General features: G+C 43.6%; 2 protein-coding genes across 2 annotated transcripts in view; one reads left to right on the forward strand and one right to left on the reverse strand.

Moving 5' to 3' along the window:
- Positions 1–1,462: 1,462 nt before the first annotated feature.
- TIMM13 (translocase of inner mitochondrial membrane 13) lies at positions 1,463–7,039 on the forward strand. The gene is made up of 3 exons (XM_073636897.1): positions 1,463–1,675; positions 3,742–3,810; positions 6,165–7,039. Exons 1-3 carry the CDS (start codon positions 1,547–1,549, stop codon positions 6,261–6,263), a joined length of 297 nt encoding a protein of 98 aa, XP_073492998.1. The 5' UTR covers positions 1,463–1,546; the 3' UTR covers positions 6,264–7,039.
- The window catches only part of TMPRSS9 (transmembrane serine protease 9), a 134,868-nt gene continuing 117,091 nt past the window's right edge, over positions 6,706–24,482 (reverse strand). Inside the window, exons 16-19 of the mRNA XM_073636898.1 lie at positions 22,202–22,373; positions 21,773–22,038; positions 15,810–15,946; positions 6,706–7,946 (exon numbers count right to left, since the gene is read on the reverse strand). Of these exons, the coding sequence (XP_073492999.1) occupies positions 7,785–7,946; positions 15,810–15,946; positions 21,773–22,038; positions 22,202–22,373 (737 nt within the window). The 3' untranslated portion in view covers positions 6,706–7,784. The remainder of the gene's footprint in view (positions 7,947–15,809; positions 15,947–21,772; positions 22,039–22,201; positions 22,374–24,482) is intronic.

Raw genomic sequence — 24,482 nt, forward strand, 5'->3', positions numbered from 1 at the left:
TGGTTCTGCAGGTGGGGACTACAGACCACATCTCAGTACCAATGCTTTCCGGCTGATGTTTTGGTCACTTTTGAATGTTGGTTGTGCTTTCACACTCGTGGTAGCATGAGACGGACTCTACAACCCACAGAAGTTGCTCAGGTAGTACAGCTCATCCAGGATGGCACATCAATGTGAGCTGTGGCAAGAAGGTTTGCTGTGTCTGTCAGAGTAGTGTCCAGAGGCTGGAGGCGCTACCAGGAGACAGGCCAGTACACCAGAAGATGTGGAGGGGGCCGTAGGAGGGCAACAACCCAGCAGCAGGACCGCTACCTCCGTCTTTGTGCAAGGAGGAACAGGAGGAGCACTGCCAGAGCCCTGCAAAATGACCTCCAGCAGGCCACAAATATGCATGTGTCTGCACAAACGGTTAGAAACAGACTCCATGAGGGTGGTATGAGGGCCTGACGTCCACAGATGGGGGTTGTGCTCACAGCCCAACACCGTGCGGGACGCTTGGCATTTGTCACAGAACACCAGGATTGGCAAAGTCGCCACTGGCGTCCTGTGCTCTTCACAGATGAAAGCTGGTTCACACTGAGCACATGTGACAGAGGCTGGAGACGCCGTGGAGAGCGATCTGCTGCCTGCAACATCCTTCAGCATGACCGGTTTGGCAGTGGGTCAGTAATGGTGTGGGGTGGCATTTCTTTGGATGGCCGCACAGCCCTCCATATGCTCGCCAGAGGTAGTCTGACTGCCATTAGGTACCGAGTTGAGATCTTCAGACCCCTTGTGAGGCCATATGTTGGTGCGGTTGGCCCTGGGTTCCTCCTAATGCAGGACAATGCCAGACCTCATGTGGCTGGAGTGTCAGCTGTTCCTGCAAGATGAAGGCATTGAAGCTATGGACTGGCCCTCCCGTTCCCCAGACCTGAATCCGATTGAGCACATCTGGGACATCATGTCTCGCTCCATCCACCAACGTCACATTGCACCACAGACTGTCCGGGAGTTGGCGGATGCTTTAGTCCAGGTCTGGGAGGAGATCCCACAGGAGACCATCCACAACCTCATCAGGAGCATGCCCAGGCATTGTAGGGAGGTCATACAGGCACGTGGAGGCCACACACAATACTGAGCCTCATTTTGACTTGTTTTAAGGACATTACATCAAAGTTGGATCAGCCTGTAGTGTGTTTTTCCCCTTTAATTTTGGGGGTGACTCCAAATCCAGGCCTCCATTGGTTAATAAATGTGATCTCCATTGATGATTTTTGTGTGATTTTGTTGTCAGCACATTCAACTTTGTACAGAACAAAGTATTCAATGAGAATATTTCATTCATTCAGATCTAGGAGGTGTTATTTGAGTGTTCCCTTTATTTATTTTGAGCACTGTATATTAGATAGATTAGATTGCTAGTCATAAGAACATAGGCTCCCAGAACTACAACTACCACAATGCTTTGCACCACAGTCTACCCAGAGCTTCCGTTTCCGCATTCCAGCCGGAAGTAGCCGGCACATGTGTGTGTGACTTTGAGCTGTTACCGCTCAGTGAAAACATGGACGGGTTCAGCTCCGATTTTTCCCCGGCCGCTTCTGCCGCGGCCTCCGGCAAGATCGACACCGGCGCCATCATGGAGCAAGTGAAGGTGCAGATCGCGGTGGCCAATGCCCAGGAGCTGCTGCAGGTCAGTGAGGGGAAGCTGCATGTGACAGCGCTGACCTTGTGCTGCGCTCCCGCCATTGTCCTGCAGAGCAGTCTAGTGCTGCCCTGTCAGCCGGGCTTGTGCTGAGCAGGGCCTGGTAATGGTGTCTTAATGGAGGAACAGCCTGTGATCGCAGAGGATTTCTGAAAGCTGTGGCACATTGTCACAGGGGGCGGCTTCCGAGCCTGCCTACTTCTGTCCCGTCCACTTGTGAATGGCCATGCATGGGCTGACAGTCAGGGCCCCATGGCATGTGTGACTGCCCTTCTGCCTGAGTGATCAGGGCATCCCTGGTATTAGTGAGTTGCTACTATCTTATGAGCATTTTTTGTGCCCCCAGCACACCCCTTCAAGCATCATCAGTCCTGCAACCTGGAGACCCCCATGCACATTAGATGGTCTTCTGAAATCTGTTGATTCAGTGAACTTTTATTTAATATGTATAGTGGGCCTTAAGGTAGGTCATCTGTATCAGATTGGTGGGGTCTGGCACTCCCAACGATCGCCTGTTCTCATGTACACAGCTGCAGAGCTGAAAAGCTCCTCTTCTATATTCGGTGCAGTGCCTGCTGCCGAGGACTGCAGAGGAGCTCCTCTTCTGTACGCGGTGCAGTGCCTGCCGCCGAGGACTGCAGAGGAGCTCCTCTTCTGTACGCGGTGCAGTGCCTGCCGCCGAGGACTGCAGAGGAGCTCCTCTTCTGTACGCGGTGCAGTGCCTGCCGCCGAGGACTGCAGAGGAGCTCCTCTTCTGTACGCGGTGCAGTGCCTGCCGCCGAGGACTGCAGAGGAGCTCCTCTTCTGTACGCGGTGCAGTGCCTGCCGCCGAGGACTGCAGAGGAGCTCCTCTTCTGTACGCGGTGCAGTGCCTGCCGCCGAGGACTGCAGAGGAGCTCCTCTTCTGTACGCGGTGCAGTGCCTGCCGCCGAGGACTGCAGAGGAGCTCCTCTTCTGTACGCGGTGCAGTGCCTGCCGCCGAGGACTGCAGAGGAGCTCCTCTTCTGTACGCGGTGCAGTGCCTGCCGCCGAGGACTGCAGAGGAGCTCCTCTTCTCGGCGGCAGGCACTGCACCGCGTACAGGACTGCAGAGGAGCTCCTCTTCTGTACGCGGTGCAGTGCCTGCCGCCGAGGACTGCAGAGGAGCTCCCCTTCTGTACGCGGTGCAGTGCCTGCCGCCGAGGACTGCAGAGGAGCTCCCCTTCTGTACGCCTCTTCAATACATTTCAGGACTGATCCTGCAGAAGAACGTGGGAGAGTATTTCCTCTGATGGGAACTGCTTCTATTTTTTGGAATAGAAAATATTCCATTTACATGAACTTTTCATACCGCTGTGTGGACCTTTAATAGATATGAACATAGCGCTATGTTTGTCTTTACTGCTGGCACCTGCCATTTAACAATTAACCCTTTAAAGAACCTGTCAGTAGGACCAACCCTCCTAAGCTGTTTATATGGGCATGTAGGTCATAGGAAGCTGAATAAGATGATGTAGCAGATATCTGCGATCTGATGTCTTATTCCAGAGAAATCCACATATTTCTTGCATCTAAATGAGATGAGATATTAAGATCTCTGGACCGAGCATAAATCTGAAAATCTGCCTCCAGAGCTCAATCCCCTCTTATATATTTTCTAGCAGGGGAAATTGAGCTCTTGTGGGAGATCCAGGATGACGATCTTGTGGTGAATAATTGCTGGCTTTTTACATCGTAATGGAATGTGGCATGTCCATTAGAAGGTGAAAAATCGATGACTGCAAGCAGTATAGCTTTTGTTACCTATATACTTTGATGGTGACACCACCTGATTGGACTGTGAGGTTTTTCATGTGTACCATAAGGAATGGTGAAACCACAAGGGTTGCTGATCGCACACGGCTAAACCTCCACCCACCCATAATGGCTTCATAATTTGTGAATGTTGGCCACTGTGGGTGGTTTGACGCTGCCCCTTGAGGTTTCACAGTAACTCTGTAAATGGTCTACATGAATACGGAGTTATTTCTTTACAATGTTGTAGACTGTCACTAACCACTTTGTTATCTTGACAGCGGATGACTGATAAATGTTTTCGAAAATGTATTGCGAAACCCGGAGGATCATTGGACAATTCTGAGCAGGTACGTGGCTTCCATTATTTAGTTATGTACTGGTTTCTACCAATGCTTTATTCTGCCTGTGCTTCCAGGAGAATATGCAGTGCAGGGAGATGACCAACCACTAGATCGATATCGGGCCTGCCATGAAAATATGCTGATAGCAGCTGGATGACTCTTAAAGGGGTTGTTCATCCCTGGTGAAATCTTCGGCAAGTTCTGCAGCTTGCCGAATCCTAATGGTGGTCAATGCTGTGCTGGTTGTTTCCAGAAGTCCTCACGTGAATGTAATGATGTGACTTGTGGTCTCAGCCGCCTCTCTCAATAGAACATTGAGCGAAGAGATTAAAGCTCTAGTTGTGAAACTGCAGGTATCTGAATCGCAGACTTACGGTCACATGTGACAACCGCTGGAATCAACAAGCGGAGCTTAATCTCAATTGTCATGTGTTATCTATCTAAAGTTAGTTTGTCAGGATGCAACGTTTGCTGAAGATTCCACCCCCAGACCCTCCGAATTAATTGGCACATGGACTTCCTAAAAGCCATTAACAGCTGCATTAAGGTTTTCTGACAGTTGTAGACTGCAGTGATTGTTATGTTGTCTTGGGAAAGAAGATGCCTTGTGAAATTGCACTCAGATGTGAGAAGTAGGTAAGCATCTTGTGAAACCAGGTGGGTCCAGTAGTGGTATCAACTAGGGCAGGGTGGTGTGATGCTCTTCTGAACACTGCGGCCCATTAGTCTTCGCCACTCTGTGTGAGCATTTCACTGGTAAAACTACTGTTATCTAAATCACATTTGCTAATGAGATATCTAGTAGCGCTTCTGTACTGTGCAATGCAGTACTACATCGAAGAATGACACATAAAGTAGTCCCCAAAGTGTGTAGAATACATAAAATAGCAAACCCTCTCAGGGTCCAATGCTTGCTCCCCGCTGCTGCTCCTTACTTGGTGTTGTAACTAGAGTGGTGATGCCATGTTAAGAGCGCGCGCCACTGCTCTGGCCACTTACTGAACTCAGTGCTTGGGCAGAGGTTGACCGCATGCCCAATCAGTGACTAGAGCAGTGACGCGCGCTTGACGTGGCATCACCACTTTAGTCACAAATCTGGGGCTGCGATCGCAGCAGTAGTGGGAAGCCTGCTCTGAACCCAGGGGGTGGGAAGCAGAGTACCTGATTATTTTATCAACTTCGGTGACCACTTTACTGAAAGTGCACATCCCCTTTAGGCTGTGTGCTCATGATGCATTTTTTAAGCGTTTCCGCAGCGGAAAAAACGCTACAGAATCGCTTAAAAAACGCTTGGTAGAAGGCCTGCCATGTTCCCCAATGATAATCCGCATGTGCTGTGCACATGCTGCGGAAATTTCCGCTGCGGATCATCACTGCGGAAAAATACGCAGCATGTCCATTAATTTTGCGGACACGCAGCGTAATTGCCGCCATTGACTTGCATTGGAACGCTTGGATTCCGCATCACTGCATCTGTACATGCGGAATCCAAGCGTTTCAATGTGCGGATGGTACCCAGGTGTGGAGAAGAGGAGACTCTCCTCCGGACCCAGGTACCATGGAACCTGTAAAAAAAAAATATATATATTTACCTTCTGATGGCCCCCGCTGCTCTTGTCCTCCCTTGCCGGCAGCTCGCGGTGGACTGAATGACCTGCGCTGATGTCATAGTCATGTGACGGCAAGTCCTTCAGTGTACCGCGAGCTGCCGGCAGCCAGGACGGAGTGAAGCAAGACTGCGGGGGCCATCGGAAGGTAAGTATAATTTATTTTTTTATTTTTAAACATTCTTTATGGTCACACTATATAAATCCATGCCGTTTGCATGGATTTATATACAGTACAGACCAAAAGTTTGGACACACCTTCTCATTTAAAGATTTTTCTGTATTTTCATGACTATGAAAATTGTACATTCACACTGAAGGCATCAAAACTAAGAATTAACACATGTGGAATTATATAGTTAACAAAAAAGTGTGAAACAACTGAAAATATGTCTTATATTCTAGGTTCTTCAAAGTAGCCACCTTTTGCTTTGATGACTGCTTTGCACACTCTTGGCACTTCACTGCCTTTAAAAAGGGATTTTGTAGGATTGAAGGGTGGCCACCCCAAATATTGATTTGTTCGTTCACTTTTTATTAATTGATAAAAAAAATGAACTATTATCACTTCTATTTTGAAAGCATTTTTACTTTGCAACTTTATTTTCCATATTATCAAAAACTTTAGCACAGTACTGTATTTTACAAAAATTCCTAACTTTGCAAAGACTGAAAGTTTAGTTGCTCTCTATTTTCTGTTGTGCTGCAGAAACTTATAACTAAAATGACTTTCAGAATCCTTTTTCTCCACAGAAATGCATTGCAATGTGTATGGACAGATACATGGATGCCTGGAATACTGTATCCAGAGCCTACAACTCAAGATTACAGAGAGAGCGAGCCAAGATGTGAAATGAGCCGAGCCACCGAACATCCAACAGAAATCCTGCACCTACTACACCTGGTAGTTATCCTTTCCGCTGCACTGGAGCTGCTCACCATAAAAGATTATGACCAGGAAGATAAACCTTCATGGCGTAGCAAGAGGCAGTGAATGGTTGAAATGGATAATGGCTATGCCATTGATGAACTGTATGGCTCATTAATCCGCTGAACGATTTTTCCTAATTTAGATTTTAAATGGTGTTTTTGTCCTCTTGGAAGATCCCTACTGAAATATGTAATGTGTTCTGTTTCCCCGTGTCTGTACTGATCATTGATTTTGTGCGGCGTGCTGGCCATTATTTCAGTACATCCTTTATAAAAGGCTATTTCTCAGGATTGCATTAGGCTGAGGTTTGTGCTCAATTTTTGGGTTCTACATGCAGCATGTGGAATATACATGTGGGTTATGAATCACTTAGAATTGGACCGTACAACTCCATAATTTTCTCTAACTTCATTTATACTCTCGAGTCGAGCACGTCCTACTTGAGCAGCGCTGTCAGGAGCCCTCGTAGGTGAATTTCGGGGACGCTGAACGTGAGACCACACTGACTTGAGACACTTGCTGTTTAATCGTATATTTTACTGGTTACATACTTGATCATAGACATTGTATGCACTCACTGCAACGCTGTTACAGATTGTCAGAATGCCTCATCGGTCTGGATTAAAGTGAATCATTCATATTTCATCTCCTTGGGATCTTAATGGAAGCAGACGTAGATGAATAAAATGATTTTCATTGAATTGTGTGATCCTTCATTCTGGGAATCTTTACAGATGCACATTTATACAATTTCTCTAGAACAAGATATCAGTTACCTGCATAATATGCCTCTATGAATATTTACATGCATATTTGTGGTGTACAATATGGCAATCGCATACATATGGTAGACGCAGACATTTTGTGGGCTTCTTAAGCTTCACAGTTCCTAGGTTGCACTTCATGCATATTTGTTCATTGAACAAAACGGCTTCCCCTAATATATCCGGCTAGTGGTACATTTGGTTATTACTTCCCTTATTCTATGTATGATATCAAGGGCTGTCTTATATCAAACCAGACACTACTATCTTCCCTTTGTTCTTTTTTCTACCACCATGAAATGGTTAATAGTTATGGAATTTGCTAAATAGTCACTTTTTGGGTTAGTGATGCACATTTTGGGTTTTATACCTGCAACTCTATAAAAAGTTGCCTTTTAGGATTATCTTCCTTATTACAATCATCGACCTTTATACAAAATAAATATTCCTTATATCTATGATGTATTAGAATAATGTATTAAATGGCATAGGCTCAGAATCTCATTTTATGATTTGATATTTTCATAAAAGCAGGTCACATTTATTAATAGAAAATATAGTTTACATTTTCCATCCGAAGTGTATGAGTGATCAGGGCATTAGAAAGTCCTTTGTGGTTATTCCAAGGCCTTAAGTTAAGCCTTGCATTTGGTCATGCCTCTCCCTGAGTTATAACCCTCATAATCGTAAAGTCTGCCCAATCCAGTTGCGGACAGTTGTTATTCTGGTGTAAACTCCTGGAAAGTATGGTCTCGCACAGCCGTAGCCCCAGCTAGTTATTCCAGCAAGAAACCATCGGCCAGATGGTTCTCTACAAGCTAGAGGTCCACCAGCATCCCCCTAAAAGAAAGAGGAAAAAAGTTACTTTGTGCATCCCATGTGAGTAGAATACAAAGATTATCTCTCAAACCTTTCACGTTAAAACAATATATTACGTTTTGTTTGTTTTAAAGGGATTTTCCCATGTACAAAGCACATTTTAATTAATAGATCTTGCGATAATAAGTTCCACAATTTGTGTTAAAAAAAAAAAAAAAATCTCTCCTGGGCTAATCTTGTAAATGTACACTATGTACTGTGTAAGGGCTGTGTCCTACCATGCAGAGCTGCTCCAGTTGATGATCTGTGCATACCACACCTCCTGACTAGAAGTGGAATCATAAATCACTTACAATAAGTGAGTATTCGGATTAAACAGCAGGGGCTCACAGCTGTTTCATTCTAAGGCAACACGTTTCTGTTTTATCACAGCAACGAGAATTTATGCCCTATCACCAGTCCTGTAAGCGCTACATAAATCAAGCCAGTGATGTAAGCTCCACAGCCACTGGGACTCCTATATCACTGATTTGATTTATGATGAGCTCATAGGACTGCAGACGTGGCAGAAACACTCAGTAGTGTGTTACCTCAGGCAGGGAAATGTTACCTCTGAAAGCAGCAGCTGTGAGCCTTTGCTGTGTGGTCTGTATACTCCCTTATAAGGGACTTATGCTTCCATCCCCTGGCCAGGTGCTGTAGTATGTGCCGACAATATACTGTAGCAGTTCTACATGGTCAGACACAGCCGTTACTCTACATAGCAGGTGCACGTCTATAAGATTATCTCAGCTCGGGAACATTTTTTAACAAATCAAATTGTGAAACTATTACGATTGTGCCAAGATCTGTGGGCAGCACGGTGGGCCAGTGGCTAGCATTGCAGCCTTGCAGCGCTGGGGTCCTGGGTTCAGATCCCACCAAGGACAACATCTGCAAGGAGTTTGTATGTTCTCCCTGTGTTTGTGTGGGTTTCCTCCCACACTCCAAAGACATACTGATAGGGAATCTAATGGGGACAGTGATCATAATGTCTGTAAAGCGCTGTGGAATTAATGGTGCTCTATACATGAGTAAAATAAATAAAATATGTTAATTAAAATGCACTTTGTACATGAGACCACTTGCTTCCACCACCTAGCCAGGAGTTGTGGTGTGTGGACCATGAACTGGAGCAGCTCTGCAATGTTGGACACAGCAAATAACTACATAGCAGAAGAACTTGTTTTAATGCACCCAATTGTGTAACTTATTGCAAGATCTAGTAATATGAAAACTGAATGCCAGAGATGAGATCTGAAAGCTGTGAATCACACACAGGTTTGCGGTCATCGCTCTGCAGTGAGGAGAGCAGATTTGTTTTAACACCTTTACCCCCGGACCATTTTCCGGTTTTGAGTTTTCGTTTTTTGCTCCCCTTGTTCCCAGAGCCATAACTTTTTTTTTTATTTTTTGGTCAATATGGCCATGTGAGGACTTATATTTTGAGGGACAAGTTGTACTTTTGAATGACATTACTTGTTTTACCATATCCTGTACGGGAAAAGGGGAAAAAAATTCCAAGTGCGGTGAAATTGCAAAAAAAAAAAAGTGCAATACCGCAGTTTTTTTTTATTTTTTACCACGTTCACTGAATGCTAAAACTGACCTGCCATTTTTATTCTCCAGGTCAATACGAGTACGTAGACACCAAAAATGTATAGGTTCTTTTATTTAAGTGGTGAAAAAGAAAAATCCAAAGTTTGCTAAAAGAAAAGAAAAAAGTCGCAATTTTCCGAGACCTGTAGCGTCTCCATTTTTCGTGATCTGGGGCTGGGTGAGGGCTTATTTTTTGCGCGCCGAACTGATGTTTTTATTGATACCATTTTGAGGTAGATCAGATATTTTGATCGCCTGTTATTGCATTATATTACAATGTTGCGGCGACCAAAAAATGTAATTCTGGCGTTTGGAATTTTTTTCTTGTTGCGCCGTTTACCGATCGGATTAATGCTTTTTTTTATATTGATAGATCGGGCGATTCTAAATACCGTATTTTCCGGCGTATAAGACGACTTTTTAATCCCTGAAAATCTTCTCAAAAGTCAGAAGTCGTCTTATACGCCGGGTGTCTTCTTATAGGGCGTATACCCTTATAGTCCGAATGTTGGGGGAGGAGTTGGTATATATATCTCTGGGGGGAGCGGTAGCCACGGAGGAGCGGGGCTCAGATGGCTGCAGCCTACACTGTCCCTGCTGCTAAAGAAAATGAATATTCAGTGCTCCCCACGCCGTGGGGAGCACTGAATATTCATGCTCCTTACTAGTGGCACACAGTGTAGCCGCAGCGCGACTCCTGCTGCTGCCGGAATCGCCTGTGCCCGCTGTTAAAGGGCATGAATATTAAACCTCTCTCCACGCCCATGGGCGTGGGGAGGGGTGAATATTCATGCCCTTTAATAGCGGGTACACGCGATCGCCTGACAGCAACAGGAGCCGCGCTGTGTGCCGGCTATTAAGAAGCATGAAGTCACTGCTCCTCGCACACACTGTCCCGGCGTGGGGAGCAGTGACTTCCGGCAGCTGATCTCTCCTTGTGAGTCGTGCATGGTAGTGACGCCATGCGCGGCTCACATGGCAAGATCAGTGCGGGCAGACAGGACGCAGCGCTGGAGGAGAGAAGAAAGGTGAGTAGGAATGTTTATTTTTTTTTGTGTGCAGCATGATGGGGATTAGGGGGACCATGCATTCCAAAATAAGGATGAGGGGGCATACATAACAGGATAAAGATGAGGGGGCCATACATACCAGGATACTGATGAGGGGTGCCATGCATACCAGGATAGGTATGAGGGGTGCCATGCATACCAGGATAAGGATGAGGCATACCAGGATGGGGGGCTTATATACCAGGATGGGGATACTGTCAGAATTGGGGGACATTACCACTATACCAGTGTCAGCAGAAGACCCCCTCCCCCTTAAAAGTGCATTGTGAACACATTTTTTGCTTACATTTTTTTTCTATTTTCCTCCTCTAAAACTTAGGTGCGTCTTATGGTCCGGTGCGTCTTATAGCCTGAAAAATACGGTATTTAGGGTAAGCCCTCCCTGTCTCCAAGACTATCAGAGGGATAGCACATCCCTCTGGCCCGCCCTTGTATCCTATTAACGGTACCTCCTTCCAGGATCTCGCTCCTGAGGACATCAGTGACCAGGTGAGGGGGTGCCTCACCGGGAAAGAGTAAGTGAAGCAAGCTGCAGGCGTCTGGGACGCCCGGGGTATGGAAAAAAGAGAGCGGTGCTGTGCCCAGATAAAACACGCCTCTTTCACTCGTCTGGCCTGCCCTTGTATTACCTCCTTTTCTGCCTCTCAGATCTTGCTCCTGAGGACTGCAGTGAAGCGGGGCAGGCTCGCATGTGTGAGATCTGAGAGGCAGAGAAGGAGGTAAGACAAGGGCAGGCCAGACGAGTGAAAGGCGTGTTTTTCTGGCCACAGCACCGCGCTTTCTCTTTTTTCCATACCCCGGGCGTCCCGGATGCCTGCAGCTTGCTTCACTTACACCTTCCCGGTGTGGCGCCCCCTCACCTCGTCACTGCAGTCTTCAGGAGCGAGATCAGAGAGGCAGAGAAGGAGGTACCGGTAATAGGATACAAGGGCGGGCCAGAGGGATGTGCTACCGCTCTGATAGTCTTGGAGACAGGGAGAGCTGGGCAGGCAGGGATAGCTGACCAATCCAAGCAGGATTTGTATAAACAACCAGCCAATCGGCGGTAAGGTTCATCACTTTAAAATTACCATATTGAAATCAAATCTGATTTTTTTTTTTTTTTTTACCGTATGTGCGTTAGAAGAGGGGTAGTCTTATACGGCGAGTATAACCCAAACTCTATATTTTAACTGGAAAAGTTGGGGGTCGTCTTATACACCCAGTCGTCTTATACTCTGGAAAATACGGTATGTGTATGTGTGGTTTATTTTTTATTTTATTTTGAATGGGGCAAAAGGGGGGTAATTTAAACTTTTATATTTTAATATTTTGAAAAATTTTTTTTACACTTTCTGCTTGTTTCTATAGTCTCCATAGGAGACTAGAAGCAGCAACTGTCCGATTGCCTCTGCTACATACAAGCGATGAGCAGATCGCCTCTATGTAGTAGAAATGCTCACTTGCTACGAGTGCCGACCACTGGGTGGCGCTCATAGCAAGCGAGACATGACAACTACAGGGGTCTGCTGCAGAACCCGCTTGTCATGCCAACCCATCGGTGACCTACGATCACGTGACGGGGTCATCGATGGGCGGGGCCTAGGACGTGCTTCCCAGAAGCTCGAGTTAAATGCCGCTGTCAGAGATTGACAGCGGCATTTAACTGGTTAACAGCTGCGGGTGGATCACAATTCCACCTGTGGCTGTTGCGGGCAAATGTCAGCTGTATAAATCAGCTGACATGTGCCCGGTTCAGTGCGGGCTCAGCACCAGAGCCCCCGCTGAACTGGCCTTTCCAACGTGGTGCGTACTATTACTGACCACGTCGGAAAGGGGTTAAAAAAAGCTCAAAATAAAAGAATGGGCTGCAAATGAAAAAAGCCCAAAACTATACAAAAAAGGCACAAATGCAATAAATGAATTGTGTCCATAGTCTTTAAACGGGTTGACCACCTTCTCTCATCAGTGTGGCTGTCCTAACAAACTTAGGGCTCGCTCACACTAGCATATAACACGGCCGAGTGCTATGTGATGTTTTATCGGGTAGCACTCGGCCCAATGTTATACTAGGTGGTAGATAGATCGGGCAATTCTGAACGCAGCGATACCAAATATGTGTATGTGTTTGTTTTTTTTTTATTATTGTTTTATTTTGAAAGGGGGGTGATTTAAACTTTTATATTTTTTTAATATTTTTAAAAACTTTTTTTTTTTACTTTTTGCTTGGTTCTATAGTCTACATGGGAGACTAGACACAGCACTTTCCTGATCGGCTCTGCTGCATACAGGCGATGAGCAGATTGCATGTATGCAGCAGATTTGCTCACTTGCTATGAGCTTCAACCACTGGGCGGCGCTCATAGCAATCTGGACATGACAACCACAGGGGTCTGCTGCAGACCCCGGGTTGTTATGCCAACCCATCGGTGACCCGTGATCATATGACGGCGTCACCGATGGGCGGGGTAAATGAGGCGCATCCGGTTTGCACGAGTTAATTGCCGCTGTCAGAGATTGACAGAGGCATTTAACTAGTTAACAGCCGCGGGTGGATTGCGATTCCACCCGTGGCTGTTGTGGGCACATGTCAGCTGTATAAATCAGCTGACATGTGCCCGGTTCAGTGCGGACTCAGCGCCAGAGCCCGCGCTGAACCGGGGGTTCCGACGTGGTGCATACTATTACGTACCATGCTGAAAAGGGGTTAAAACATCAACTTATTATTCCAAGATCTATTGATTGAAATGTATTTTGTTTGTGGAATAAACCAAAAGCTGTTTTCCTCCCCCCAAAAGTGATATCCTCTGGATATACTGTAGCTCATCCCTCCTTAATAGGCTTCTGTGAGCTTGAAAAGAAAACAAGCCATAAATGCGTGTCACTGCCATCAGTGTTTTTGCATTGAAATGGAAGTAGCTTTTTCCGTTGCAGATTTTCTCAAATACATGTGATTCTAGGATGTAGATGCTCAGATGTTATGGACACCATAGACAGTTACACTTTAAAGGGGTTGTCTGGAACTAACATTTCGAGGTCATCCAGCAGCCAAACCAATCAGCCCCTACTAAACAATGTACGGAGTGGGAGTGTTTCGCTCCATATGCTGCTTACATCTGCCTCGTGTTGGAGCAAATATTAGCCGTTTACTGGAGGTGACGGGTGTCAGACCTCCACTGATCTCATACTGATGACCTATCCAATGAATAGGTCATCAATATCTTAGTGCTTGACAACCCCCATTTAAGTATAAATGACCCAAATTATACTTGTGAAGAAGCAATATTGATTGGTCCAATTACATGCTAATATATTATTTTTTTAAAACATCATTAATTTCAGGTTCCTCTACATGTAAAAAAAGGTTTTAGCAAACAATAACTACGAAATATCAACTAGATAGGTGATGATTGTTGGATTAATGGAGGTCACATTTTTGGATCATAGCCTGATCCCAGACAGTAGGAGTTGAATGAAGCGGGCGGTCTTGTCTAGGAATGTGAGATATGTCACTCCATTTAATTCTTTCTGGCTTCAGTCTTGTGGTCAGGGGAGAACACGTAATAAAATCCCAAATTCTCATGATCAGTATGGGGGGAGGGAGGGTAGCAGGAGATTAGGTGGGTGAATTATGGAGGGGACAGGACGTGGGCAGCCTTGTAGGTGAGTCATTGTTAGTATTTTGGATTGAACTTGATGGGTTATTGGTAATTGGTGAAGAAACTCACAATGGGAGAGGTGGGTTTAATGGGCAGCAGAATTGAGGGTGGATTTGAAAGGCGTAAACGCTTTAATTTGGAGGCCGCAAAGAAGGATGTTGTAGTAGTCTAGGTGGGAGATAATGGCATTTACTAGCATTTTTGATAACTGGTGGTATTGGTGGTAGGACAGATCAAAGTGGACAATCCACTAAATAAACAACCTCTTCTTAAATCCTATATTCCCCAGTGTACTGTAAAAAGAACAGATACGTCTAGCACCAGTGCCGGGTTTCCCAGGGCTCGCGTAACATTGTTATGCCATGTGAGCACTACAGACAATCATGAGCTGATTGGCTGCATCACTCACACTTGCTTTGGATGAACCTCGGACTTCAGAAGGAGGTCGGAGAACTTAAGCACATTAGCTGATCTTTTATTTTTATTTTATACTGGGGAATATGGGGCTTAATAAGGGGTTGTCCAAGTAGTTGGCAACCCCTTTAAGGGATGGCTTCTTAAAGTAACACTCCCATCAAATTTTTTATCATAATATATTGTAATCATCATATCATATAGCACTGTGTACTTACAATCGCTCATTTTGCCTTTCTACCCAGATAATTCTTCTCTTTTCTCTGCTCTATGTAGAAACATGAAGTCTCTTGTCCTTGCATTTATCATTCCCGTTTTCTACTCCTGACCCAACTGCCTTGCTACCCCCCCCACCCTGCCAGGGACTTTTGCAGTGACTCATGACTCATACAGGGAAAATTGACCTCCTGTTACTACACAGACCTTAGAAGGATTCAGCTAGTCAGTTTTTAATCATGTGATGTCATAGACCTAATGGAAAAGAGGAGAATTAACTGAGTAGAAAGGCAAAAGGATTAATTGTAAGTACACAGTACTATATAATATGATGATTGTAATATATTATGAGGATAAAAACTTTGATGGGAGGAGGGCTTCTTTAAGAATGGGTGTTATGGTTGCATGTTTGCCAGAAGATGGAAAAAAAACATCTGTGGTGAGTGATAGGTTGGAGAAGTGGTGTGAGCTCAGATTCAGGCTATGTGCCCACGATGCAGAATTGAAGCAGAAAATTTCTGCAGCGTTTCTGCATGTCCTTGGCAGTAAAAACGCTTGTGGATTTTACACGCGTTTTTTAAGCGTTTTTGCAGCGTTTTTACATGCAAATTTGCCATGTGTTTTTCAAATGCATTGAGTAGTTAAATCCGCATGCGGAAACGCACAAATAATGGACATGCTGTGGATTTTTCCGCACTGAAAATCCGCTGCGGAAAATTCCGCAGCATGAGCACAGAACATGCAGATTTTCATTGGGGACAATGGGGCACGTATTACCAAGCGTTTTTAAAGCATTTCCGCTGTGGAAATTCCGCATCAAAAACGCTTGAAAAACACATAGTGGGCACACAGCCAAACACAGCAAAGTTGGGATGAGGTAAGATAGGATTAAAAAAAAAAGTACTTACAGAACAACTATCCACACCGCCCTGCATGAAACCGGCACACAGCATTCTGGGGCTAATCTGAATGGGGTAGAATTTTTTACAGGTTTGATCTCCAACAAGGGTGACTGATGCCTTCTGTAGCTGTCTGGACATTGGACCTGAAATGTACACAAAAAATTAACAGTATTTCATAGATTTCAGAGAGATTTGCAAATTGCTTCTTCAGAGAGGAAGATGACTTGAACTCTAGCGCCATTTATTGGAAGTAAAAATCCTAAAAGACTCTTTAACAAGCCTTGATCATGACTTAGGATAAAAACCAAACCAGAATTTCAATTTGCAGACTCATGTTTTGGGGTGTTGCCTCTCCTCAGTGCAAAGCAGGAGATCTGATTTGGCTGTATCAGAAGAGAAGAATTGCTCTCGTCTTTGTAGCTTTCGGGATTAGCAATGTAAGGCTATGTTAACACATCATGTTTTTTTGCGTCACAAATTTGCAGCAAAACTTTATCATCAGGGGCATTTTGTTGAGTTTTTTTTCTTGCAGTTTTGGTGCTTTTTTGTGTTTTTTTTTTTCAGCTTTTTTTCACTGTCCTTCCATCTCTATTTACGCATGTACATAAAGTTCTGTGAAAAAAAAGAACCCCCTTCTATTTTGCCATCAAAAACGCTGAAAAAACGCTGATTCAAATTTTGGTGCGTTTTTTTTCACCACCCATTACTTTCTATGGGTGAAAAAATGCTGAAAGAAGTGAAATGCTCTATTTTCCAAAAAAAACCCATGCAAGGCACAAAATACAGAACAAAAAAAAATATGATGTGTGAACAGAGAATTCTGATTTCTCATAGACTTTGCTGGTACTGCAAAAGGCCGCTGAAAATTTGCATAAAAATTTGCAGCAAAAAACACTGAAAAAACCATGATGTGTGAACATAGCCTAACAATGTGTCCAAAATTGTATAATAGAACTTGGCAATATGGCATCTATTTTTTTAAGGGGTTGTCTGGATATCTCATTGATAGGTCATCAACATCTGATCGGTAGTGGTCTGGAACCTTCAATTAACAGCAGAGAAAAGGTATAATAGAAACAAGTCACCAATTCTGCATTTATCACCCACTACTGGTTTTGGCTCCCACTCCTGAGAAAAAATACTGACCGAATACTGACAAAATACTGATAGTGGGGCTGTGGCTCTGTTAGCACAGGATGACAGTGCAAACCAAATACAAGCGCTCAGTGCTTCACTGCGGGGCCAAACAAACACACCTTCCCACTTGCTTGGTTTCTATCTAGCTCCTCCGTTTTTTGGCTTTATGAAGTCAGAGCTGTCAATCATAGAAGAGGGGTGGAGATAAGAGAGATAACAAGGTGAGAAGGTGTATGTAAATAATTGGCCCCGTCGTGATGCGCAGTGCGGCAGGACTTAGTTTGAACAGTCATACTGTGCTAGCTGAATCCCTTGAAATGGAATCTGAGAGCAGCATGAGGTAGGAACAGAGACACTAATTCCAGAGTTGTCATTTATTAGGCTGTATGCTGTAGTTTCAATACAATCAGTGTTTTTTTCAGCAGGAGCCTGACTAGGTCTCAGAGCAGGCCAGTCAGGCTAATCTGTGTAACCCGGCCCCACCACTGATGTGCACAGGAATCTGCCAATCAGGGTTGTGGGCAAGGTTACACAGGGCTCAACATTTTGGCTCTGATACAGAGAAAACAGGGTTCTATCAAAACTGCATCATGCAGTCCAGTAAGCGATGCATAGTTGGAATCATGGTCTCTGGCCCTACATCTTGCTGCTCTCAGATTACATATCAAAACCCTTTTGGCAAATTCCTTTTAAAATGACAGCACGCAGCCCAGTAAGTGATACATAGCAGAAACCAGGATATTTCCAGTTTATACCTCTGTTTTTTGTGGAATGAGTTGCAGTTTTTATTAATATAATTCAAAGGGCACAAATGACAGTTTGATTACTTTTTATTTCATTTTTTTTGGGAGGCAAGATGAACAAAAAAATAGCTTTTTATGGTGTTAGAACGTTTTAAAAATGACTCGGACTGATTCTGGATAAGCTAAATATCATGTCATGTGGCAAGGAAAGGGTTAGATATTGATTTATAGGGTAGCTACCTCCAATAGGTGTCACTAGAGAGCCAGTGTTCTTCTTGGAGGAAAGCTAATTTTCAAGACAGAGTAATTACAGTATCGTCTAAAACAATGTACATTTGGAATTTTTTTTTATGGCGGTCAAAAACAAAAAAAGTTCTTCAAATGGAAACCTCTTGAGTTTGTTTTTTCTCGTTTTCCAACACAAAAACTTGAAGCAACTTTGCTGGTGGATTTGCCAAGTTTCTTTCTGGTGTCTTTTACTGTATACATTTAAGTATCTAGAGTGGGAAGAATGAGTGTGTTACTTCTTTTAACCACTTCAAGGTTTCTGAACCCTGAAGTGGATAAAAAAGTGACATAAGATGGAACATGTGCACACCACTGCCGTTTTGACATTGCTGTGCACTATGTTCATTTTTTGCAGCAGTTCTGTGAGTGATGAACATACCATTGGAGAGTTTCTGCTAAATTTCTGCTCCAAAAACTCCCTGAAAAACTATATGTGCACATAGCCTTAGGACAAGTGCATTCGATGCCTTTGTTACGCTGGAATAGCCACCGAGTTGTTCTAGTCAAAATTGCCTCAATAAAACAACGACAAGCTTTTTCCTGAAGCTTCTTTGCCCAGAATCCTCCTGAAAAAGCACCGCAAAAGCACCCCATGAAATGAGGATAGTGCACAGCAATGTTAAAAAGACATTGCTGTGCACATGTTCTTTCTTTTGTCACATCCTTTAACCACTTCAGAGTTCTGAAACCTTGAAGCGGTTAAAAGTAGTAACATGCTCATTCTTCTGCTCTCTATGCTTGAAAGCATAGAGTAAAAGACATTGGCAAGAACTACAGCAAACCCACCAGTGAAGCTGCTTCAGGAAACTGACCACTGATACAAGTGCTTCTCACTAAATTAGAATATCATCAAAAAGTTAATTTATTTCAGTTCTTCGATACAAAAAGTGAAACTCATATATTATATAGAGTCATTACAAACAGAATGATCTATTTCAAGTGTTTATTTCAGTTAATGTTGATGTTTATGGCTTACAGCCAATGAAAACACAAAAGTCATTATCTCAGTAAATTCGAATAATTAACAAAAAACACCTGCAAAGGTTTCCGAAGAGTTTAAAAAAGGTCCCTTAGTCTGTTTCAGTAGGGTCCACAATCATGGGGAAGACAGCTGACTTGACAGATGTCCAGAAGGCAGTCATTGACACACTCAACAATGAGGGTAAGCCAAAAAAGGTCATTGCTAAAGAAGCTGGTTGTTCACAGAGTGCTGTATCCAAGCATAATAATGGAAAGTTGAGTGGAAGGAAAAAGTGTGGTAGAAAAAGGTGCACAAGCAACCAGGATAACCGCAAGCCTTGAAAGGATTGTTAAGAAAAGGCCATTCAAAAACTTGGGGGAGATTCATAAGGAGTGGAACTGCTGCTGGAGTCGCTGCTTCAAGAGCCACCACACACAGACGTATCCAGGACATGGGCTACAAGTGTAGCATTCCTTGTGTCAAGCCACTCATGACCAATAGACAACGCCAGAAGCGTCTTACCTGGGCCAAGGAGAAAAAGACCTGGACTGTAGCTCCTTAGTCCAAGGTGTTGTTTTCAGATGAAAGTAAATTTTGCATTTAATTTGGAAATCAAGATCCCAGAGTCTGGAGGAAGAGTGGAGAGGCCACAATCCGAGCTGCTTGACATCTAGTGTGAAGTTTCCACAATCAGTGATGGTTTGGGGAGCCATGTCATCTGCTGGTGTAGGTCCACTGTGTTTTATCAAGACCAAAGTCAGCACAGCCGTCTACCAGGACATTTTAGAGCACTTCATGCTTCCCTCTGCCGACAAGCTTTTTGGAGATGGAAATTTCATTCTCCAGTAGGACTTGGCACCTGTCCACACTGCCAAAAGTACCAATACCTGGTTTATACACAACAGTATCACTGTGCTTGATTGGCCAGCAAACTCGCCTGACCTTAACCCCATAGAGAATCTATGGGGTATTGTCAAGAGGAAGATGAGAGACACCAGACCCAACAATGCAGACGAGCTGAAGGCTGCTATCAAAGCAACCTGGGCTTCCATAACACCTCAGCAGTGCCACAGGCTGATCGCCTCCTTGCCACGCCGCATTGATGCAGTAATTGATGCAAAAGGAGCCCCGACCAAGTATTGAGTGCATTTACTGAACATACATTTCAGTAGACCAACATTTCGGATTTTAAAAACATTTTTCAAGCTGTTGTTATATAGTATTCTAATTTACTGAGATAATGACTTTTGTGTTTTCATTGGCTGTAAGCCATAATCAACATTAACAGAAATAAACACTTGAAATAGATCACTCTGTTTGTAATGACTTTATATGATATATGAGTTTCACTTTTTGCATTGAAGAACTGAAATTAATTAACTTTTTGATGATATTCTAATTTCGTGAGAAGCACTTGTATGTGCACACTGAGTTTTTTGCAGAGTTTTTGGAGTACAAACTAAGCGGAAATTTTCCAAATCCTCCTCAAAAATTCCTAAAACATTTAAGCTCAGTTTCCACTCCAAAATCTTAGCGAAAAGATTCCATGTGTACATACCCTAACACCTTGTAATGGAGGTGCAAGCCGACAGTTTTGCCTGGGTGCAATGACCTTCATCAAAGTCTTTATGTCAGAAAACTGTTGTAAAATACTTTGAAAAATTTGTAAATTTTTGTGCAAATCAAGGTTGTGCAAAAATATTGTGACTTTTGGCTTTTCACACCAGTTTTGTCCAGCTCTGTCAAAATAGGTGGATCTGGGACACAGGGGCAAGATGGGTCGTGGTGACGCCTGCTCATCTAACTCATGGCGAGTTGTGGCATACCTTGTGCCACAAATCTTACTCCAGTCGCTGACTTGAGTAAAATTTGTGATGAGGCGCACACTATTGTTAAGATGTGTCTGATTCATTCATGGGCGAACCTGCGCCTCTTAAAGGGGTTTTCCCACAAACAAAGTTAATATCAAATTAGATTTTAATAAACACATCTTGGAATAATCATAAGTTCCACAATTGGATGTGTTTAAAAAATGTTCCTGAGCTGAGATAATCTTATAAATGTGCCCCTGCTGTGTACTGTGTAATGGCTGTGTCTCACTGTACAGGAACATGGTCTGATCATACCACATCTCCTGGGCAGGGGAGGAAGCAAGAGAGTATACAGACATTACAGCAGCTGATTCATTATGTGAGATAAAGCATTTCCCTGCACGTTTTTAAAATGTTTTACCTCAAATAAAGAATTATCTGTGATCCCGTGCTGTAATGTCTGTATACTCTTTTGCTTCCTCCCCTGTCCAGGAGCTGTGGTATGATCAGACCATGTTCCTGTACAGTCAGACACAGCCATTACACAGTACGCAGCAGGGGCACATTTATAAGATTATCTCAGCACAGGAACATTTATTTTAAACACATCCAATTGTGGAAATTATTATTATTCCAAGATCTATTGATTAAAATTAACTTTGTTAATGGGAAAACCCCTTTAATGAATCAGGCTCTTCTGACTTCACCATGCCCCTTCAGCAAAACTGTCATGAACTTGATGAATCGAGGTCTATGTCTGTAAGAAGTGAGAGAAATCATGGGAATTGTAGTCCTTTCCAATCCCTAGAAAGACTGCACAATAGTGAAAAAACAAACCAAGCAAGTTAATATTGAGTTATATTTTACGCAGAACCTGATGGGGGAGTTAATTGACGCAAGAATTCTCTCCTGGGTCTTTTTTGAATTAATCCCTTTCCCTTTATGATGCTCGTCTCCCGGGCACATGTGCTATTGCCTAAAATATACTTTGATATGTTAGACAGGTTTGCTAATTTGCAGTCTGATTACCTCCTTCCTTAGTAGAGCCCCAGCCTGTAATGAAGCATTTTATTCCCTCTCCAAAGCTATGGCTGGTGTCGGGGAGGCAGATAGGCTTTATTAGATTTGTGAATGAGAGGGGTGAAGGCAGCTCCAGCAAAGCCACGTCATTATCCAGAGTGTACACATTGTAGAAGGGATGTTTATGGATTCGGAAAATCTTCTCCACTCTCCCCTCTACCCCGTTGAGGAAAGGGGTTCCCAGGTATGCTGCCCACACTTTGGGGTCATTGTAACTGTTAGAGTTATAAAAAAAAGAATTACAATGTAGTCAAACACTAATCAATAATTTCTTTCCTTTTTCTCATATGATTCTACATAAATATTTAGTACCCAGTCCCCCACACATCCCTGCTTCTATCACAATACCCCATACATTATGGCCCTGTCAATAACTACATGTCAAAGCAGTGGGCAGCCGAAAGCAGCCAACGGTCCGAGATCAGAACAGCTCCACATTTGTGCTCTTTTCTTCTTAGCCACAGACTAACTTGCCATGGCCATTCTCCTCGCAAGGAACCACTACCTCCGACTATCTTGTTAAAAGGTAGTACAGGGGCAGAACCACAATCTGAAACAAAGAGAAATTATTGTAAAAAGTTATTTTTTTTTTTTTTAAAAAATAGCAATAATGTGGCAAGAGACAAAAATTAACGCCTAGTGTAATTAATGCATAATCTACTGATTTGGCAGCATATCCCCAGCGATCAGGCTGTCCATCAGGCCATGCTATTCCCTTCTCACACAGTTCTTATTGTACTAAAAAAGTTTTGTGTATTTGATTTGATTCCATTAATAAAATGCAAAGGGGGTGAATATTTTCGCAAGCCACTGTATTTTTCTTGTTTTTGCTACCTTACAACATGGAATTTCCGTTTTGTTTTTTTTTTTAATTTATATCAGTTCATGTAAAGAACATGCCTACAACTATGAACATTTGGCTTTCTTTTTATTATGAAGCAAGCAACAAATAGGACAATATTACTGAAAACTTCAGTGTGCATAACTATTCACCCCCTAAAGTCAGTACTTTGTAGATCCTCCTTTTGTGGCAATTACAGCTGCAAGTCGCTTTGGATAAGTCTATAAGAGCTTTCCACATCATACCACTGGGATTTTTGCCCATTCTGCAAGGCAAAACTGCTCCAGCTCCTTCAAGTTAGATGGTTTCCAGGGTCACTTACTGGGCTGCTTGCTGCAGTTTTGAGAAAGTAAATCACTGTTTTAACAGCAGGAGTTTATCACTAGAGGACTAGTAAACTTGCTGCTACGTAGCCCTCCATATTCATGAGATCTGTATAACCATGCCTCCACCACTGATTGGCTGCTTTCTGCCTATGCAGGCTACACAAATAACTGGTGTGGATGGGGTTATACAGAGCTCAGCAATCAGAGAACTGGTAGATCTATGGCAGATAAAACAATGATTTTATCACAACTGCAGGACGCGGCCCAGTAAGTGGTATATAGTAGGAAGCTGGATTGCTGCTCTCGGTCGGGGTAGCAAAAACCCAATGACAGATTTACTGTAAATGCAGACCAGGCAGGAAGGAAATGCTGAAGTGTTCACAGTAGCATACACTCTGTGATGTATATATATAGCGCAACTTGCTAGACATGTTAAACACTTTTTTCTTCCAGGTTCTACCTCTTGGATAAGTTATTTTCAGGCTGAGTGCCCACTATGCGTTTTTCAAGCGTTTTTTGCCGCAGAATTTCCGCAGCGAAAACGCTTAAAAAACGCTTGGTAATACGTACCCCATGGTCCCCAATGATAATCCGCATGTGCTGTGCACATGCTGCGGAAATTTCCGCTGCGGATTATCATTGCGGAAAAATCCACAGCATGTCCATTAATTTTGCGGAAACGCGGCGAAATCGCCTCCATTGACATCCAGACCCGGGTACCATGGTATGTGTTGTTAAAAAAGAATTACAATAAAAAAAAAACATTATACTTATCTTCCGATGGCTCCCCGGCGGTTCGCGATGGTGTAAAAGGACCTTCCATGACGTTATTTAGTCATGTGACAGGTCACGCGACCGCCAACATCAGCTGACTAAATGACGTTATGAAAGGTCCTTTTACACCATCGCGAACTGCTGGGGAGCCAGGACGCATCGCTGAAGAGACCGGGGGCCATCGGAAGATAAGTATACCAAGTATACCACTTTTATTCTTTTTTATAACTATTAACTTGGTCACACTATATAAATCCATGCCGGTTACATGGATTTATATAGTGTGACCAAGTTGACAAGCACTTTCCCAGTGATGCTAAAATCGCTTGGAAAGCTCTTGTCAACCCGTATGCGGAAATGCATGTGAAGAACGCTTCACATCCGCTTGGCCCTGGTAGGAAAAACGCATGTACAATCCGCATGCGTTTTTCCTGCCAGGGAGATGCAGAAAAAATCCGGAGCATTTCTGCTTCATGGGCACTTAGCCTTAAGCTTATATTTTGGACCAAAATTTTGGTCCAATTTTGGTAAATTTTAAGCCATGTCACCCTTTCAGATGCTTTTTAAAGTTGTCTAATGAGGCACAGAAAGTCTACAAAACAAATAATAAATCGAGACCATAAAATATGAAACCGTTTTTTTATGTGTAAATTGTGTCAAAATCCTGTCACATTTAGTTTAACCCCTTACGTCATATGTCACGTCCCTGCCTTTGATG

The sequence above is a fragment of the Phyllobates terribilis genome, unplaced genomic scaffold (genome assembly GCF_046119375.1).
Source record: "Phyllobates terribilis strain yellow unplaced genomic scaffold, ASM4611937v1 Scaffold_1__5_contigs__length_1240528914, whole genome shotgun sequence".
Taxonomy (NCBI): domain Eukaryota; kingdom Metazoa; phylum Chordata; class Amphibia; order Anura; family Dendrobatidae; genus Phyllobates; species Phyllobates terribilis.